Source organism: Pan paniscus, chromosome 6 (genome assembly GCF_029289425.2).
Source record: "Pan paniscus chromosome 6, NHGRI_mPanPan1-v2.0_pri, whole genome shotgun sequence".
Taxonomy (NCBI): Eukaryota; Metazoa; Chordata; class Mammalia; order Primates; family Hominidae; genus Pan; species Pan paniscus.
Genome location: NC_073255.2, coordinates 39,630,160 through 39,651,146, shown reverse-complemented (window position 1 = coordinate 39,651,146; position 20,987 = coordinate 39,630,160). Strand labels below are relative to the sequence as shown.

General features: G+C 41.5%; 1 protein-coding gene across 2 annotated transcripts in view; it reads right to left on the bottom strand.

Annotated features, from left to right (window-relative positions):
* NPSR1 (neuropeptide S receptor 1) overlaps positions 1 to 20,987 on the bottom strand; it is a 220,460-nt gene that overhangs the window by 41,238 nt on the left and 158,235 nt on the right. For both annotated transcript variants that reach the window (XM_003811956.4, XM_057302845.1), the window contains exons 5-6: positions 10,002 to 10,203; positions 3,134 to 3,210 (exon numbers count right to left, since the gene is read on the bottom strand). In XM_003811956.4, the coding sequence (XP_003812004.1) occupies positions 3,134 to 3,210; positions 10,002 to 10,203 (279 nt within the window). The remainder of the gene's footprint in view (positions 1 to 3,133; positions 3,211 to 10,001; positions 10,204 to 20,987) is intronic.

The following is a 20,987-nucleotide window of genomic DNA, read 5'->3' as shown; positions in this document are numbered from 1 at the left end:
TAATAACACCACCTCAAAGAGTTGTGGATTAACCCATTTACTGTTTAGAAAAAATAGTGCAACTCACTGCCTGTGCAGTATTCTCAAACGGGAAATGGGTTAAATGGGAAATGGGCAATAGGCCATGGGTGAAATGGGGCAAACAGGAAATGAGTTAAAGGGAAGAACACAAGGAAAGGACCTAGCAGTGGCAGACAGGAGCTGCTCCGTCTGTCCCTCTGACTTGTCTGTCTGTGTTGAGATGAGTGGACGATGGCTTTGAGTGGGCCTTAGAGGATCTAAGCATGACATTTATACAGAGAAGTGCATGGCAAATATATGTTTTATGGGGCCTGACTTGATGGTTTTAAAAAATGAATATACATATGTACATCTAGGATAATATTGGCTGTTTACTCAGGCAAAAGGGCCACAGGGCAATTGTTTCAATTGTATGATTTAGGTAACTGTAGAGAATTTTAACACATGGCTAAGTGGAAAATAGAAGAAAACAAAAATCAACTAAAATTCGACCACTCAGAGATAACTGCAATAACATTGATAACATTTAGCTTCTTGATATTTTCCATCTCCCTCTCTCTCTATCATCTATCTATACAGGCACATATATATTCCGCTAAGTAAAAATATGTGCACATATCTATAAAAGGGATACGATACTGCTTTCTTTTTCTTAATGTAATATATTGGAGAAATATTTCTATGGCAATAAGTACACTCTATATAATAATTTTTAGAGCTGTAGCATTTAATTGTATGGATATATAATTATTATGCTCAGTTCCCTCATTGTAGGATATTCAGATCTTTTCAGTTTTTCATGATTATAAACAATATTTCCTATATTTTTTTCTTTCTCTTTCTTCCCTCCCCCGCCTCTCTTCCTCTACCCATCTTTCCTTTCCTTTCTTTCTTTTCCTTCCTTCCTTCCTTTCTCCCTCCCTCCCTCCTTCTCTCTCTCTTTCTTCTTTTCTTTCCTCACTCTTTCTCTCTCACTCTTTCTTTCTCCCTCATTCTATCTTTTGTTCTTCATTTCATAAGGAGTGTATTTCCTTGTAGCATATGATACAACAATCTAATATATGATTGTTTCCATATGGGCAGTTGTCTCAACATTAGTAATTAAACAGTTTCTATTTCTCTATCAGTTTAAAATACTTCATCACATTCTACATTCCTGAGGTTTCCTTTAGCATTTCTGTTCTGTTGGATTTCCCTGTCCATATAATTCTCTTTCAATGATTTTAGTATTATAATTATAGTACTTACTGCATTTATTTGAGATCTGATAGAGGAAGGATGTCTTCATCCAATTTTTTTTCAGACAAATATTCTAACTTTTAACCAAAGCCAACTGCACTGAATAGAATGAATTCACTTGTGTTTATTCTCTCTGAATGCTTTTGCTCTTCCAGAAAAACCAGGGTGTGGAGACTGCACCAGTGGAAGGGAAGCACTAGGATCTGCATGGGGGCCGGAATTAGCCCCAAGCTGAATGACTGGGTCTTCGTGGGTTGAAAATTTCCAAGCAGCCTAAGCACATCTCTTGGTTACACTGGTCAGTCAGTGTGAAGGTCAGCCACCTATGACTCTGTGTCTCACTGGACCAGATTGTCAAACCTTTTTGAGCATTAAAAATGCCTGAAGAGCTTTTCCGAAATAATAAAATCCATGCCCCACTCCAGATGGAGTGAATCAGAATCTCTCAGGGAATGGTGTCTGGGTTTCAGTGCATTGTAAAAGCTCCCCAGGCGATTCTACTGTGTAGCCAGGGCCAAGACCCAAGGCCCTAGACTGTAAGCTGCCTATAGTCAGGAACCATGCTATTCATTCGTTTGTCATTTCCAGTCCCTGTACCACTCCTGACATGTAGAAGAGTACAGAAGAATTGAACTGAATTCAGGTGAAGAACCCAGACTTATGTATCTCCACTCATACTTCTAGGGAAAGAGACACAGGTTATCAGTGCCCAATAATACTTGTACATCCTCTTGGTGGCCTCACAGTCTTATTGGAAAAAGTAGCTTTAAGAGGGAGAAAACAAGCTCTGTCTTGGTCCAACAAAAGTTTAGCTCACAGTCTGAAAAGAGGAGGGCTTAGGGAGAATCCAGTCTATCCCCTTATTTTAACCTCTTGAAGTCCAGGGATTAGATAACTTTGCCAGGTGGCACAGCTCTTAGTGGTACATCTGGAACAGAAAGTAGCTCTTCTTATTCCAGATATTTGTGGTATAGCTTGTTGTCCTTGTGTGAGTGCATATAGGTGTGAGTATGCATTGTTAGTGTGTGTGAGACTGAGTGTGTGAAGGTGTGTGTATTTGTGTATATGAGCCTATGTTTTGTGTATGTGTGTGCACAAGGAATGGGAGGGGTGTGGAAGCTGAGCGGAGCCAGTCTTCTTCTGCAGACCTATCACATTATAACAACAGAAAACTAGAAGCCCTTTCTTCTTTTGGCCCCTTGGTTTGCTGTGTTTTCTCCAGGTTGACCTTGGTCAGGTCCAGTAATGTTTTCCTGGGAAGCAGGGTAGGCTTCCAGGGCTCAGAGTCTATTGCATACGAGAGGCTCTGCATTCAGGTTTACTGAGAAGGAATGTGGGGAAGAGTTGTAGTAGGTGGTCTTAGGCTTCATCTGGTTTAAATTGGTGTGTCAGTTGGGACAGCATGGACCACCGTGCCTTTACTGGCTTAGGGTCCAAGATTGTTCTATGGACAGATGGCAGCTTTATGTATCTGAAAATTCAAGCCAATCAGAAGAGCCTATCCTCATCTTTGCTGAAGGTGTGATGTCCTCCTTGGACAGTCTGTCTTTTCTTATCTGTGTCCTCCAAGGTGCTTCTTTGCCAGACCTGAGGCTGGGGTAACCCTTGGATCCTAGGTCAAAGGCTAACTCTCTGCTGGCATAGCTTGACCAGGTCCAAAGTGCCCCCTTCCTTCTCCCAGATTTCAGGGAGGTCACATGGGGGAAGACAGAGCCCGCCTGTGACAGCCTTTGGTGGGTCTGGTCTGCCGGCTGGGTCCTGATATGATCCTGTATGCTTGTGTATCAAGGAGTCCCTAGCTCACATTTGCTAGAAGAAAACCTCTGGAGAAGCAAATTAGCCAAGAATTGGGCCATGCAAAGTAGAGACTTACCTGAGCAGTTGGAAATCACTGTTTCATAGGTTTTGCTTTTAATCCAAATAGTTCGGATCACAATGCCATACATGATGCTGCAGAAAGAACCAAAGGTAGTATTAAAGTGGCTGGTGGATCCCTACTGTGAGGACACAGAGAAGATCACTCCCACCTCCCCGAGTGCAAGGTGTGAAGGGACAGATCTTTTAACCATGCCTGCCCCCCTATACTTGCTGTTCATAGAATCGCAACTGAAAGTGACCATGAGGATCCATTGGATGGAGTTACTTCTTTCTTAAGTGAGGAGGCTAAGACCTGGTAAAGTTATGCAGTTTCCTCAAGGTAGCCCAAATGGTTTGAGGGAGAGCTGTGATTAGAATTCAAAAACAGGCCTTAGAGTCAGAAAAACTTTGGTCTCCTCTACTACTTGTCTGTTGTACAGTCCTGACTTTAGACAGTCTTTTAAATGACATCTATGATCCCTGATTCTGGCATTCATGGCTTTGTTGATCCTCACCCCTTTAGTGTGGGAAGAGCAGGTGACTTGCCTCTAATCAATCCAGTGTGGCAAAGGGGATGGGACTGATTACATAGAATGTAGTGCCTGTCTTGTTGGTGTCTCTATGCATTGCTGGCTTTGAAGAAGCAAGGTGCCATGAATCCCACAGCTGCAAGAAAATGAATTCTGCTAAGGACCTGAGGGAGCTTGGAAAAGAGCCTCTCCCAGTCCAGCCTCTGATGACCCCTGCCCTGGATAAACAACTTGAATGGCTGCCTTGCATGAGCAGAGGACCTGGTTAAGCCGTGGCCAAATTCTTGACCCACAGAAACTGTGAGATAACAAATGTATCTTGATTTAAGTCACTAGGTTTGTGGTGATTTGTAATGCAGTAATAGATAACTACTACACTGAGCCTCAGTTGAGGTTCTACAAAATGGTGTTAACAACACAGACCTCTCGAACTTTTTGAGTATCAGATGTGACAATATTTAAAGTGCCAAGTACGGTGCTGGAAAATTAGTAGAGACTAATTTCCTTTCTCCTCTTTTTTGCCTATTTTTTATACTATATCACACCAATTCTTACATGATTTAATCTGTGCCTAACAGGAAAACAAAGTGTTAAAGATTCAAAAGTGTCAGCAAGTTTTGTATCCTAGGTACTCTTTGATAAATATAAAAACTACTCTTCTTTAATATTACTTGATATTTTGACTACGTTAAGCACCTTGACTAAAAACTTTGGGACAAAGCAATGCTTTATTTTAAAACTGCGTATCTTCCCTCTTGAGAATTATTTAAAAAAATCAGAGCTTCAGTTTGCAGTAGCCGACAAAGCACTAATTGCTTTTAATGATCTTTAGAATATAACTTAATTAATGGCAATGTTAAAATCTCTGCTTCTTACTGCCTTTTCCCATTCTTGCTGAGCAAACCCCTCCAAGTGCTCCAGGAAAGCTCAGGGACTTTCTTGGAGCATCTCCATTCTTTCTTATATAATTGCCTAGGGACTATTTTTGCAATTTGTATGCCTGCAGTAAAGAAAAAATGAGAAAAATGTTATTAGTGAGTTCAACCCTAAGTTGAATATTTGCTAGAACAGGGAAACTTCTTCCCCAGAAAGTGAAATACTGTGCAAGGTAAGGTTACACCCACCATGGAAAGTTAATGGTTATGTCAATTGCAACCCCAGTATTTAATTGACCAATAATTCAAATATTTATGGTTATCAACCATGTACACAGGGGAAAAGTTAAGAAATGTCTTATGCTTTAGGGATTTGGGCCTAAGTCACCCCTCTTTTTACTTAGGGCCAATCAGATGAGTGAGAACCAGTACCAGCTTTTCTGTTAGCATGGCGAACACCTAATAACTAGGGTATTATTGCCAAATCAGACTACTTCTTGGAGCGTAGCGATCAAGCATCAAAGAGACATCTGCGTTGCTGTGTGTCCCCATTTTTTTTTGGACACAGGGTTTTGCTCTCTCACCAAGGCTGGAGTACAGTGTCAGGATCATAGTTCACTGCAGCCTTGACCTCCCACCTCAGCCACCTGAATAGCTGGAACTACCACTGTGCACCACTATGCCCAGCTAATTTTTGTATATTTTATAGAGACAGGGTTTCACCATGTTGCCAGGCTGGTCTTGAACTCCCAGGCCCAAGAGATCCACCTGCCTAGGCCTCCCAGAGTGCTGAGATTACAGGTGTGAGTCACCACACTTGGCTTTGTCTCTTTTCCTTTTTCCTTTATCTGATCAATCAGATTGCAGATAAGTTTCGTGGATTGTCCCTGCAAAATGACTCCATAATCTGTACCTTCCTCTCCATCCAGGTTTTCAGCATTAGTGGAGACCCTTACAATCTCTCTTTATTCATTTTGATGACTACTTTTATTGTGGGCCCTGTGATCCTCTTTGACCTTGGACCTTATGCCCATGGCCAGTGCTGGCCAGGTCCCTGGGGCGCTTTTACCCACCATGGCCATGTATTCTATCCACAGGGCTGCACCAACCTGGCATGGGGCTTTCCCACAATGTGATCCCATTTCCTAAGCAAAATAAATGAATTTTTCTCACATATGACAAATCAATGATCCATGACTAATGTGCTTTTTCCACTTTTTTTTTTTGCAATTGTCGGTTGTGAATCTCTTCTGCTTCTATCTTTATCTTACAGAGATGAAAATGATAAGAGAATGAAAAATCAATTAGGTAGCAAGAAAATAAGCACAGCTAAAGTAAAGCAATTACACCAGGGCTAATAACCTCCCCAGCAACAATTAGACAGTTATGTCAAGTGAATTTCAAAACAACTCCTGTTGTTTTGACCCAGAAAAACAATGTATTGCCTTTGCTGTCAGTCACTATGGTTTCAACTCCTGGGAGCCTGATTTAGTGGATGATGGAACAGCTACATCTTTATTCATACACAGCTCTCATGAGAGTTTGCCACCAACAATACAACTGCCTCTCTCTCTGTCTCTCTCTCTTTCCCTCCCTCCCTGTCTTTCTTCTCCCCTCCTTTCTTTTCTCCCTTTCTTCTTTCCTCTCACATATATTTATGGAGGAGCTATCATATGCCAAAAACTGATCTAGGCATTAGATAGCCAGAAATTTCTATATTAGCAGTATGTGTACACGTGTGTTTGTGTTTGTGTGTGTGTGTGATGTGTGTGAGAGGCAGAGAGAGAGAGAGAATGAGAGACGGAGAGAAAGAGTGGAGAGAGTGACATGACACATCTGTTGTTCGGTGCAATTTATTGCGTTATTCATTCAATCTAATATTCACCAACTGTTTAGTGTGTGCTGGATGTGAAATCCAGAAATGAAGAGGCCACAGTCCCTGCACTCATGAGATACAGTCAAACTGCCATGAAGTCTAGATGACGACATGGACAAAGTGAGGTTGGAGGTTAGGGAGTGAGGACCTGAGGTGCCTCTTGGTCCAGGGTTGGCAAGGGAAGCTCTACTGTGGAGTTGGTATTGGAAATAAGACACAAGGGATGTGAACTAGTTGGGTGAAACAAGGCAAGGTGAGCTTGGCAGAGTGTTCAGGCATGGGAGTGATGCACATGGGCCAGAGGGGTGTTTGTTCCATGGCTGGAGCTGGGAGTGCAGGTGAGGCATCAGCAGCTCACCATGAAGCAGCCAGGGAATCTTCAAAAAAAAAAAACAAGTAGATCTTGTCCTAGCAGATACTTAAATGCATACGAAGCTGGGCAATAAGTAAAACAATGAGGTATTTGTGGCAGAAAAGCCACTGAGTTAGTTATTTGTGCTTTTTCTTTTTTTCTTAATTACGTCAATCACTACTTTTAATAATCAAAAACAAAATAAAACCATACTCAGTAGAGAGGCAAATGACAAATTAGGAGAAATATTTGCAACATATGCAAAAAGAAAAAGGTTATTGTATGAATAATTTCTAAAGATAGAGAATAGAGAAAATAAAAACATTTAAACAAGAAAAGTGGCATTACTTTCAATGGCAAAGTCCGCAACTACTTTTGCACCAACCTAATAAGTACTTTAAAAAAAACAAAAATGGCAAAAAGCATATAAAATATATTTAATCTCATTTGTAATGAGAGAACTGCAAAATAAAATAACTAAGATATGGTTTTTTTTTCTGTCAATTTGGTAAATGTAGCATATGTAGCATGCATGAAGGAGAATGAGGCATGGTGAACACGAGTGAACACTTTCCTTGAGCTGTTTTCCTTGTCTATTTAAGCTTGAAATGAAGAATTTAACCTTACTTAGAGAATTGAGCCCAGGGGGCCAGAATATAGGTAATAAAGAAAGAATAAGAGTTGAACCTTATCTCTGAGATGAAGTTGTAGCACCTATGCCAGGTACTAGTTGGAAACAAGTTCCTCACAAAACTCGCACCCCCAGGGCCTGGTCTTGTTTGAGAAGATAGTTGTTGCTGAAGGAGGTGGAGGATGTTAGTCCCCAAGAGATAAGTTCTTTCTTCAGCAGCAGGGAGCCACGAAAGAGGGAAGGTGATGGAAGAGTAGCCTCTTATCAGGTAGGAAATGCTTCAGAGAAGCTCAAGGATGGCTGGAGGTCATGGCTGAGTTTTCATGACTGTCACGGGCTGGAAGCAAGGAGCTAGGATCTGGCCTTCCAGAGGCTTTAGCTTGGTGAGAGCTGAGGGAAACCAGTTTTTGAAATCATTTCCCTCAATCAGCAAACACATTGTATTTTGCCCTTTCAAGGACATGAAAAAAACACACTAGCTAGCCCATAGGCAAGTTTGAGGAGAAGTCCTGGTGGAAAAAGCAGCCCAAATTAATGGGGAAATCATAGATACAGGATAACCTGAGCTGCGTGGTCCACGTGCTGCAGCATCCACTCTGCTGAGCAGGGACTTTGATTGGAGTTCATTTCTTGAGTTGATGGGAAATCAATCAGCAGTGAAGCCAGGACATGCACTGCCACTGAAATCGATGCCTCAGTTGCTCAGGATGACACAAGCCACTTTCTTCCAAATGCTCTCTGACCTCTGTGGCTCACTTGCCTGTCTCCTCTGCCATGGGCCCCTTCCCATGTGCTGTGACTTACCTTGGATGGTTGTCTAAATAACCTTTTCTCCTTCAAACTTTCTCTCAAGCTCAGCTTGATGGAGTGGAGGGCAATAAGTCAAAATAAAGTGTTGGTGTTAAGTTGTCCATTCAGCAGAGATGACTGGACAACACCCCATTTTGGAAAGGCTGCTGGGTTGGCTATTGAGGTCACTCTGTGCTTGCCCATCTCAATCTCTGATGAGGGGGTGGGGGCAAGGCAGTTAACTTCTTTTAGTCTTAATTCTACTCTTATGAAAAATTCAGGGGTTTGACCATATGATGGATAACGTTTCTCCCAGCTATAGTATTTTATTAGACTAAAGATGAATAACGAGCAGGAAAAGGTGACTCCCACCATATCAGAAAACACTTGAAAAGCATGCCACCAGCTTAGTAATTAAAGAAATGCATATTAAAACAATGAAATACTTTTTAAACTCTTAGGTTGGCAAAGATTTAGTAAGGTAATAGTGCTACCTTCCATTGGATCAGGGGAGCAGAAAACAAGAGCCCTTGTATGGTGTTGCCCAGGATATACCTTTTCTACAAGTGATCTTAGCTAACAGGCCAAGAAGCAATACAGCTTTTCTCAAGGGCAGCTTGTGACTATGCATCAAAAGTTTTAAAATGTGCATCATCTTTGATCTATACCTTTGATCTAGTAATTCCACGAGAATGAGTTATGAGGAAATAACCAGAGACTCATGTACAGTTTTAAGTACAAGGATTTTTATCACAGCTCTCTTTACACTATCAAAAACAAAGGCTGATGATCTTCCTTTGCTTACAATGTGTTATATGACACACTATGGCAGGCTTAGATGTACCCAAAAGGTGCAGCATCATCATGGCTCAAGGATACACACAATGTGCCAGGTCTCTTCCTGTAGTCTCCCACCCCATCTACACATTCAGAGCCCATTTCAGAGGGTGATCCTGCCACATGGCATGGCCAAGTGAGACCCTACCTTGACCAGGTTGTTGTGCTAATCTCTGTTGAAAGACCCTCTACAGCTCACCATTAGCTGCAGGACAAAGGACTTCCTATGACTTTTTTGCCAAGGTCATTCAAAACTGAGCCTCCCCCAGTCACTGGGAGGAGCTCACTGCCAACTTCTGTCCCATTGGCACTGTGTACCTGTCCACTCTGCCTCTACACTTACTCTGATTTCTGGTCATCACAGACTCTGCTTCCTCCCCACTTCTCCCTTATCCTACCTGAATCATTTCCTCCTTCAATGGTGGCTTCCAAAATATATTCCCTGCCATTATCTGACTCCACTGCATAGACAGTTTAGCATATTAGTGCATACTGAGTTTTGTGTTCAGTTTGTTTCAAGTATGTCTATCTTTTCATTTACAAAATCCCTGAAACTGGTAATTTGCCTCATATTTGGAAGGCTGCGAGATATAAAAGAAATAATATGGTATGAAATCAGAAAAACCTGGATATCAATCCTGTTTGATGTTGAGTAAGTTACTTAATCACTCTGAGCTTGAGTTTCATCATTCATTAAATTGGGGCAATGGAAATTATTTCACAGGGTTATACTGTGGCTAATGTGAAATTGTTAGCTATTTAGCACAATGCCTGCCCTATATACCCAGTAATTGTTAATTCCCTTCTCCTTACTCTACTTTGAAGAAATTGGGCTTAGCCTATGGTAGCTACACATAAAATCTTGTGGCCTGGTCAGTTCCCCCAAGGGCACTAGGAAAAATGGGTCTGTCGGGGAGGAGAGCAGCAGCTGGAGAAACAGGAAAGCCCCCCCCGCCCCACCCCCCCGTGTGGTCCTGTCCTGACGGCTTCTTACCTGATGATTGTCAGAGGGATGAAGTACACCAGGAAGGCCACAATGGTCATGTATGGGGTCCAGTAGGAGTCGTCAGGCCACAGGGCCCAGCACTGCACTTCACCGTTGGACAGTGTCCTCTTCCCAAATATGATCAGGGTGGGAATGGAGAACAGGAAAGACAGGATCCAGGCAATCACAATGAGGACCCTGGCTTGCTTTTCTGCCCAAAGAAAAGAGAGGAATGCCTGGGTATGTGGCAACCATTTTTGGGAGCACAATGGAGTCTGCTATAGAAAAGGATCACTGTGGGGCAGCCACCCTGGACCTCACAGAACCTCCCAGAGCCTCAGTTTCCTACTCTGTAAACAGGGAGACAGTATCGCCATACAGAGTCAATGTGAAGATTACAAAGGGAAACTTGAACAGAAGGCAGCACATTGCCTGGCCTAAGGTTGGTGCTTTTTCTTTCCTGATTTACCCATCTGACTTGAGATGCTGACGCATCCATTCCTGCAGTACTAGGGAGCTCAGTTTGTACCATGTACATTTGGTAAGTTGCGGTGCAAATGCTGAGTTGTGTCTACCCATATGCAGTCTCTTGTTACCAGGCAGGGCTACAGCCTTTGGTCCACGTGGCATCTTTTCACTGTACCCAGCACTGCAAAGCACTGGGACAGTTTTTGAGAGTTATTTGCCAAATGGGAAGGAACCTTCTTTCTTTTTTTTTTTTTTTTTTGGTAGGAACATGGGTGGACTTACAAGGCAGAGAAAGAACACTGAACTTCGTTCTGGAGAGTAGGGTGCATTCAAAACCAGCCCAGAAACCTGGTAGCTATGTCTGCACACTGGACTTTAGTTGCAATATTCTGACCTTGGCTAAACCATGCAGTCTCAGCCTTATCTTTTCTTTAAATTGGTATAAAAAATACCTGCTCTGGCCACCTCAGCAAGTTATGATGGGGCTGGAGAGAGACAGTTAATACATAAGCAAGTACCTTTAAAATACACCCGTTGTTATGATGTGATGCTTTCTGTCAAGCTGTTGTTGAAACTCTCATCTTAATCCCTCACCTAGCTGGGCTTTCTGTGCTCATTGGCTCTGGGACCTTCTTCCAGAAATAAGAGGCCACCTTGCTCCCCTACTTTCAACTTGGAAAGCAGGTGTGTGTCTTTGGGTGGGGTTGGAATGTAGAGTCAGGTGGTGTTGTTCGACAGTGTGTTGACTGTGGTCGAGCTACAAGAAGTGAGAAAAATCTAGAGGAAGCTAGGGACTCTATTAAAATCCAAACCCAAAATATTTAGGAGAATAATATCTAGGGTTCTGTTCTTCCTGAATTGCATGCACTGAAAAGAGATATTAGATTCATGTAGAAAAGAGTTGTTATTGGCCCACTGAGCAAGCAGGAGTCTTGGGGAAGAATTATAATAGCAATCTGATTAAGGTCTTTCCTGTTCCTTACATGCAACCAGTAATCCACTGGGGACAGGGGGAGAGGTTTTCCTGCCTGCATTTGGAAACTCGAGTCCCTTGATGTTAGTGATGACTCATAGGTGACTGACACATTAAGTGGTAAACATTGGTCAATTTAATAATTACATGAAAATTAGTAATTAAAATCCTAGATAACAATAAAAAAACCCCAAATTCCCAAGAAGATTTCAAGTTAAGTCTTTTCTCCCTAGGTGGGCTTGCTTCAAGTAGGAAGTCCAGCAGAGGTACCAGCCCTTCTGCTTTCTATCCTTGTCTGCTATTCCTCCTCCTCCCCCAGGTTGCTATCCACATTGGGGTCTCTCTGGAGCTGGGGTACAGGGAACCAGGAGGAGGAAGAAGACAGAGTTCTTGCTTGACTGCTGCTGTCATCAGAGGGCTTTGTGCTCTCTGTGCCTGGCTGCATCCAAAGCTGATTCTTGGTCCCCTGAGGAACTTCTCTGGGTCCTTTGGAAATTCTCCTGTGGGGTCTTGCTGGTGGCCACTTCCTTGACTTGGGCAGTGACCTTCCACCCTCCCTGGTGACCTCCAGGGAGGCCTCTTTCTCTGGCAGAAATGTCTGGGGCAGGATCTTTTTTAACACAGCCTCAGGCAAACTTCATGATGCAGGTTTTACATCAGCCCCCTGGGCTAGGACCACAGAGCCAACCAGCTTCTCTTCAACATTCTCAGGTGTGATGTAGTTATTGGTCCACAATGCTCTCAAATGCAGGGAACATATCAAGCTCTGTGAGTCATCATGTGAAGCCCTCTCACTAGACTTAGTTTATGTAGACATCGAGTCACCTGTGATTAGGACAGTATGAAAGGTGAGAGACTGAGAATAGTGTCAACATCTTCACTGGATGAGGGCCATGGCCATATGGGCACAGACATATGGGGAGGTGTTGTAGAAGGTAGTCTAGACTGATAGCATGAGCATCAGAGAAACAGAGCGGGCATGCGTATGCAATACTGAAGGAGAAATGGCCTGGAGGTGGTCTAGAAAGGTAGGAAAATGTCTTCACCACCACCAGGCCATGAGGTACCTAAAAAGGAAGGTAGAGGAGCATCCTCTTGAGATGTCTTAAGGGAATCAGCCACCTCAGGAGGCAGGAGGTGGAGGGAGCCTCCCATTAGGAGTTTGATGGCATAGGGGAGCTGGTCCCTAAAGGAATAGAGAAAAACCAGGCGTGGAGAGAAGCAGTGGGAGTTCAGATTAGGAAAGAAGCAGGGTGGGATGAAGAGGGCAGGTAATAGGACTGGAGGGGGTTCTTCTTGATGGTGGGGGTGTGAAGCCTGATAGGTTTCTATGGTCCTGGGTGACATTAGTAGCTGCCCCCTGTGCTCTTGTTCTTTCAATGGTTAGAATTCTAATGTCATCTTCTTCTATAGGTCCCAGGGCACTCTTAAGGGCAACGTGTGACTCCTGGGCCCCACAAAGTTTCCACTTGATGGATGAACAGTGCATTCACTTTTGAGAGGGATGGACAGGGAAGAGAGTATAGAATCATACTTTAGAATCAATTCTACCAAGGTCTTCGAAGATGTTTCCCCAAAGGCCCAGCAGGGTATAGGCTTGGAGCTGTTTTTCTCATACTGGTGCTGGGGCTACACTGTGAAAGCCCCACTCTCTTAGGCTGTGATGCAGCTGCCACAGCAGGGAGACTGATGGCCTTCCAGGCAGCTGAGCCCATTTGCCATGAAGAGTGACTTCTCAGGGCTGAAGGATCCAGGATCGAACAGATGAAATGCAGGTTTGCATGTAAGGTAGACTGTCTCATGTTTCTCACCCTCGGAAAGTCAGACTCCCTCTTCCATGTGCTCTTGTCCATTTCTGTACTTCTCTGCCGCTTAGCCTTCCTCTTTTCCATGTAACTCATTTACCTTTTTATAAAATCGTATAAGTTACACACATTGATTATAGAAACACTAGCAAATAAAAATAAGTGAAAAGGAAAAAAATCCATAGTGGCACCAACCAGAAACGTCAAGCTTAAATTTTGATAACGCATGCATATATAATACATAGATTACACATTTAGAAATGAGATCATGATACAGATGCTACCTTGTAACCTAATTTTTTTCCTCTGAAAAGCCTGTTATGACCATCTTTTCCTGTTAAGAAATATGAACTTGTACAAGTGGCATTTTTTCAGGTAGTAAGATCCTTTCTTCAAATGTAATTTTATCTCGAACCCAGTATAGGAAAGTGTTGAAAGCTCAGGTATCTGGTTGAAACTGAGACAGCCAGCAGCTCCCAAAGCTGCCCTGGAGCAGGCCAGCAAAATGAGCCCTCTGGGGGTCACTGTGGGAAGTGCAATTGGAAAAGCACTGATAAATAATATTTTTTCCGATGGGTATACTGTACTCCAATTTTATCAATAGCCGATTATTATCTAAGTTGTTTTCCATTTTTTATTATAAATAATTTATATTCATCTATTTTTCTCAGTTCTTGTTATTCCTTAGGATAAACTCTTAGAAACAGAAGATTTATAAACTTTTGACAAATATTGTTACATTTCCCTCAAAAGTGCCTACTATTTATGGCTCTCACTGTAACAACAAAAGTACCAATTTCCTTATACTCTCCTAATAGTTGGATAATTCTTCCTTTTAATCTTGTTATGTGGTTGGTAAAATTTTGTATCCAAATGTTCAATTTTGCAATTCTTTAATTAGTAGTCAAAATGAACATTTCTATACATTTTCTATTCATTTATGGTGGTTTTTTTTTTTTTTTTTTTTTTTTTTTTTTGGTGAAGTCTTGCTCTGTTGCCAACGCTAGAGGGCTAGAGTTCAGTGGTGCCATCTCCACTCACCGCAACCTCCGCCTCCCAGGTTCAAGCGATTCTTGTGCCTCAGCCTCTTGAGTAGCTGGGATTACAGGTGCGTGCCACCATGCCCAGCTAATTTTTGTATTTTTTTAGTAGAGACAGGGTTTCACTATGTTGGCCAGGCTGGTCTCAAACTTGTGACCTCAAGTGATCCACCCACCTCAGCCTCCCGAAGTGCTGGGATTACCGGCGTGGGCCACAGCACCTGGTCTCATTTATGTTTCTTTGTTTCTTGTTAGTCTGTTCATGCCCTTTGCCCATTTACTCAATTAGAATGTTTTTATTTCTTTGCCAGACTTCTTTATAAAAAGGATATTTTTCTTTGCCTGTTACATAAAAATATTTTCCATTTATAATTTTGCTTTTTAAGTTTGTTTATGGATATTTATTATTTACATAAATAATTTAAATTTTTATGTAGTAAAAAACTATATTTTCCTTCTTGCTTCTGCTTTTGATATGGTTCCTGGAAAGGCCTTTCCCTCACTGAAATTATGAAGGTGTTACCCAAATATTCTTTTACTCCTTTTATGTTTGAAGTGTTAATTTTTTCAATCCAACTAAAATTTACTTTGTTATTAGCTATGGTGGGTGGTGATCTAATATTCTGAAAAAAGGCCAGACAGCTATTTCAACACCGTATACTAATTCATTTTTTGCCAACTGATTTGAAATTTTGTATGATTCATATGTGTTATTCTGGTTCCAGTATTATATTGTTTTAATTATCAAAGTTTTATATTACATTTTAATATAACACTGCATATTTCTCTTTATTATTTTGATATTTTTCTAATTATCCTCATATTCATTTTTGGTGAAGAGCTTTAAAATTGTCAACTTTTCTGGAGTTGCTGGCTAAGAAAAATACTGCTTCAGTAAATAGCAGTAAAAAATAAATAAAATATGGCCTCCCCTCAGTTAAGCGGCCATTGCCTTGTGCCTGCACAGCTACATTTGACTCCCTCCTGGTTTCTCCCTGCTCCATGACTCTCCCAGAGAGCCCTGCCACTCTCGGGGAATCTCTTCTTTCTACGGCTTTCTCTCAGCTGAGCCGCATAAACTCCGAACCCTGCCTCTCAGCTGCCCTTAAATTCTGACAAGCTGCGGTACTAAAATGACTCCCGCGTTGGGCTTCCTGGAACCTCTCGTGTCGCGTTCTCACCGGCTGCCCTCACCCTATAAACTTGTGAGTATCAGTTCATCCTCTACAAGGACAGGGAGTTCTCCCGGGGGCTGAATTATACATTATACACTTGGCTTCCGTGTTTCATCTGCTCCCTCGTGTGCTGGGAATTCTTAGAAGTTTCTGGTATTTGGATGGCTTCTTTCCTTGGCTCTCATTCCAGATGCAGATCTCCCCCTGTTTTTACATTTCTTCAGTGACTTTCGTTGGGACTGGGCAGAGGAAGGGAGCTGGCTAATGTGTTTCTAAGCTTTCATCTTTCCCAGAAGCTATTGATAATGAGGATTTTCCAAGCACCTTATGTTGAGCCTCTCTTAATTTTGTAGTGAGGGAGTAAGTTGTTTTACATCTTTAGAAAAGCACTATAATATTAATTGCTGCCTTTCTGATAATTTAGGACACTATTGATGATATTACACAGTGTCTCCCAGAACTAGTCATATTTTCCACGAGCAAACAGCTAATTTTTTAACCTAGTGAATATGGTGAAACATGTAATTCATCATGTCACCCTCTGGCTATGGGTCTCAAGTCTGTACCTCTAACAAGTTTCCTGGGACTTCCCTCCTGCAATTTCCTATACTTATTTTTCCTTCACTTATATTTCTTCACCTTAAAATACTTTGGCGTCAATGTCCTTTTGTCCACCACATTCAACCGTTTCTAAAGTCGGCTAGGCATAAACAAATAGATGGATAAATAAGTGTATCACGGGCCAGGTGCAGTGTCTCATGCCTATAATCCCAGCACTTTGGAAGGCCAAGGTGGATTGCTTGAGCCCAGGAGTTTGAGACCAGCCTGGCCAACACAGTGAAACCCCATCTCTACTAAAATACAAAAATTAGGCAGGCGTGGTGATGCACACCTGTAATCCCAGCTACTCGGGAGGCTGAGGCACAAGAATCACTTGAACCTGGGAGGCAGAAATTGCAGTGAGCTGAGATTGCGCCACTGCGCTCCAGCCCGGGCAACAGAGTGAGACTGTCTAAAAAAAAAAAGAAAAAGTGTATCACAAATCCATGAATGTAAACCAAAAATAAAGTTATAAGGCCCCCCAACCATCTGAATGGATTTCCTCCTCAGCCAAGGCTCTTTTAAGATTTAACCTGAGAGGCTGTTTCAAGCCATGATGGGCAGTGCGGGTTCAGGTGTGTCTCATTATACCTCTCCAGCGTTAACATCAACACAGACTTTAAGTCTGATGAGAAACATTTTACAACATAGTCTCCCTGAAGAGGAAACCTAAAAGTTTCCTCTGCAAATAAGAAGTTTGGTCTCCACAATTCTTTATCTTACCTCAGACATTCCTTTCTGTTGATCCCAGGTCTTTAGATAAACTCAACCAATTGTCAACCAGAAAAAATTTAAATCTAACTATAATCTGGAAGCTTCGCCCACCCCATCCCCCCCTACCCAACCCTGCCATTTCGGACCAACCCTATGTATTTCTTAAATGTGTTTGATTGAAGGCTCATGTCGCCCTAAAATGTAGAAAACCAAGCTGCACCCTGACCACCTTGGGCACATATTCTCATGACCTCCTGAGGGCTTTGTCCATTGTCACTGATATTTCACTCAGAATAAATCTCTACAAATATTTTACAGAATTTGATGCTTCATTGACACATTTTTGCATACCTATGTCATGAAATGTCTCTCCTATCTCCCCTGCCTCATCAATTTCCTGCCTCCCCTATCATAATAACTAGGGCTTCACAGTGCCCAGAAAACTTGGTACAGGTCTCAACCCTTCACAAAACAGACACACCAAATGACCGAGAAGAAACCCAGGAAACAAGTATACTTTCTATTTTTAAAATTAACTTCTAAACCACTTTATTGATGTATAATTGGCATATAAAAAGCTATACATATTCAATGCATACCACTTAATGTGTCTGGAGATATGTATACATTCCTGTAACCATCATTACAAGCAATGCCATAAATGTATCCATCACCTCCAAAGGCTTCTTCCTGTCCCCCTTTAGTATTGTTTTGTTTAGTTTTTTCCTTTTGTGGCAAGAGCACTTAACATAAGGTTTATCTTGTTAGCAAATTCTTTTTTTTAAATTATCATTATACATTAAGTTCTAGGGTACATGTGAACAATGTGCAGGTTGGATACATAGGTATACATGTGCCATGTTGGTTTGCTGCACCCATCAACTTGTCATTTACATTAGGTACTTCTGCTAATGCTATCCCTCCCCCAGCCCCTCACTCCCTGACAGGCCCCGGTGTCTGATGTTCCTCACCCTGCGTCCAAGTGTTTTTGTTGTTCAGTTCCCACCTATGAGTGAGAACATGCAGTGTTTGGTTTTCTGTCTTTGTGATAATTTGCTGAGAATGATGGTTTCTAGCTTCATCCATGTCCCTGCAAAGGACACAAACTCATCCTTTTTTATGGCTGCATAGTATTCCATGGTGTATATGTGCCATATTTTCTTAATCCAGTCTATCATTGATGGACATTTGGGTTGGTTCTAAGTCTTTGCTATTGTGAATAGTGCCACAATAGCAATAGACATACGTGTGCATGTGTCTAGCATGATTTATAATCCTTTGGGTATATACCAGTAATAAGATTGCTGGGTCAAATAGTATTTCTAGTTCTAGATCCTTGAGGAATCGCCACACTGTGTTCCACAATGGTTGAACTAATGTACACTCCAACCAACAGTGTAAAAGTGTTCCTATTTCTCCACATCCTCTCCAGCACCTGTTGTTTCCTGACTTTTTAATGGTCACCATTCTAATTGGCATGAGATGGTATCTCATTGTGGTTTTGATTTGCATTTCTCTGATGATCAGTGATGATGAGCATTTTTTCATGTGTCTGTTGGCTGCATAGATGTCTTCTTTTCAGAAGTGTCTGTTCATATCCTTTGCCCACTTTTTGATGGGGTTGTTTTTTTTCTTGTAATTTTGTTTGAGTTCTTTGTAGATTCTGGATATTAGCCCTTTTCAGATGGGTAGATTGCAAAAATTTTCTCCCATTCTGTAGGCTGCCTGTTCACTCTGATGGTAGTTTCTTTTGCTGTGCAGAAGCTCTTTAGTTGAATTAGATCCCATTTGTCAATTTTGGCTTTTGCTGCCATTGCTTTTGGTGTTTTAGTCATGAAGTCTTTGCCCATGCCTATGTCCTGAATGGTATTGCCTGGGTTTTCTTCTAGGGTTTTTATGGTTTTAGGTTTAACATTTAAGTCTTTAATCCATCTTGAGTTAATTTTCGTATAAGGTGTAAGGAAGGGATCCAGTGTCAGCTTTTTCCATATGGCTAGCCAGGTTTCCCAGCACCATTTATTAAATAGGGAATCCTCTCCCCATTTCTTGTTTTTGTCAGGTTTGTCAAAGATCAGATGGTTGTAGAAGTGTGGTGTTATGTCTGAGGGCTCTGTTCTGTTCCATTGGTCTATATCTCTGTTTTGGTACAAGTACCTTGCTGTTTTGGTTACTGTGGCCTTGTACTATAGTTTGAAGTCAGGTAGCTTGATGTCTCCAGCTTTGTTCTTTTTGCTTAGGATTGTCTTGGCAATGCAGGCTCTTTTATGGCTCCATATGAACTTTAAAGTAGTTTTTTCCAATTCTGTGAAGAAAGTCATTGGTAGCTTGATGGGGATGGCACTGAATCTATAAAATACCTTGGGCAGTATGGCCATTTTCACTATATGGATTCTTCCTATCCATGAGCATGGAATGTTCTTCCATTTGTTTGTGTCCTCTTTTATTTCCTTGAGCAGTGGTTTGTAGTTCTCCTTGAAAAGGTCCTTCACATCCCTTGTAAGTTGGATTCTTAGGTATTTTATTCTCTTTGTAGCAATTGTGAATGGGAATTCACTCATGATTTGGCTCTCTGTTTGTCTCTTATTCGTGTATAGGAATGCTTGTGATTTTTGCACATTGATTTTGTATCCTGAGACTTTGCTGAAGTTTCTTATCAGCTTAAGGAGATTTTGGGCTGAGACAATGGGGTTTTCTAAATATACAATCATGTCGTCTACAAATAGGGACAATTTGACTTCTTCTTTTCCTAATTGAATACGCTTTATTGCTTCCTTTTGCCTGATTGCCCTGGCCAGAACTTCCAACACTATGTTGAATAGGAGTGGTGAGAGAGGGCATCCTTGTCTTGTGCCGGTTTTCAAAGGGAATGCTTCCAGTTTTTGCCCATTCAGTATGATATTAGATGTGAGTTTGTCATAAATAGCTCTTATTATTTTGAGATACGTTCAATCAATACCTAGTTTATTGACAGTTTTTAGCATGAAGGGCGTTGGATTTTGTTGAAGGCCTTTTTTGTATCTATTGAGATAATCATGTGATTTTTGTCATTGGTTCTGTTTATGTGATGGATTACGTTTATCAATTTGCATATGTTGAACCAGCCTTCCATCCCGGGGATGAAGCCGACTTGATCATGGTGGATAAGCTTTTTGATGTGCTGCTGGATTCAGTTTGCCAGTACTTTATTGAGGATTTTCGCATCGATGTTCATCAAGGATATTGGTCTAAAATTCTCTTTTTTTGTTTTGTCTCTGCCAGGCTTTGGTATCAGGATGATGCTGGCCTTATAAAATGAGTTAGGGAGGATTCCCTCTTTTTCTATTGATTGGAATAGTTTCAGAAGGAATGGTACCAACTCCTCTTTGTACCTTTGGTAGAATTCAGTTGTGAATTGGTCTGGTCCTGGACTTTTTTTGGTTGGTAGGCTATTAATTATTGCCTCAATTTTGGAGCCTGTTAATGGTCTATTCAGAGATTCAACTTCTTCCTGGTTTAGTCTTGGGAGGGTGTATGTGTCCAGGAATTTATCCATTTCTTCTAGATTTTCTAGTTTATTTGCATAGAGGTGTTTATAGTATTCTCTGGTGGTAGTTTGTATTTCTGCGGGATTGGTAGTGATATCCACGTTATTATTTTTTATTGCATCTATTTGATTCTTCTCTCTTTTCTTCTTTATTAGTCTTGCTAGCAGTCTATCAATTTTGTCGATCTTTTCAGAAAACCAGCTCCTGGATTCATTGATTTTTCGAAGGGTTTTTGTGTCTCTATCTCCTTCAGTTCTGCTCTGATCTTAGTTATTTCTTGCCTTCTGCTAGCTTTTGAATTTGTTTGCTCTTGCTTCTCTAGTTCTTTTAATTGTGATGTTAGGGTGTCAATTTTAGATCTCTCCTGCTTTCTCTTGTGGGCATTTAGTGCTATAAATTTCCCTCTACACACTACTTTAAATGTGTCCCAGAGAATCTGGTACATAGTGTCTTTGTTCTTATTGGTTTCAAAGAACATCTTTATTTCTGCCTTCATTTCACTATGTACCCAGTAGTCATTCAGGAGCAGGTTATTCAGTTTCCATGTAGTTGTGCGGTTTTGAGTGAGTTTCTTAATCCTGAGGTCTAATTTGATAGCACTGTGGTCTGAGAGACGGTTTGTTGTGATTGCTGTTCTTTTACACTTGCTGAGGAGTGCTTTACTTCCAATTATGTAGTCAATTTTGGAATAAGTGC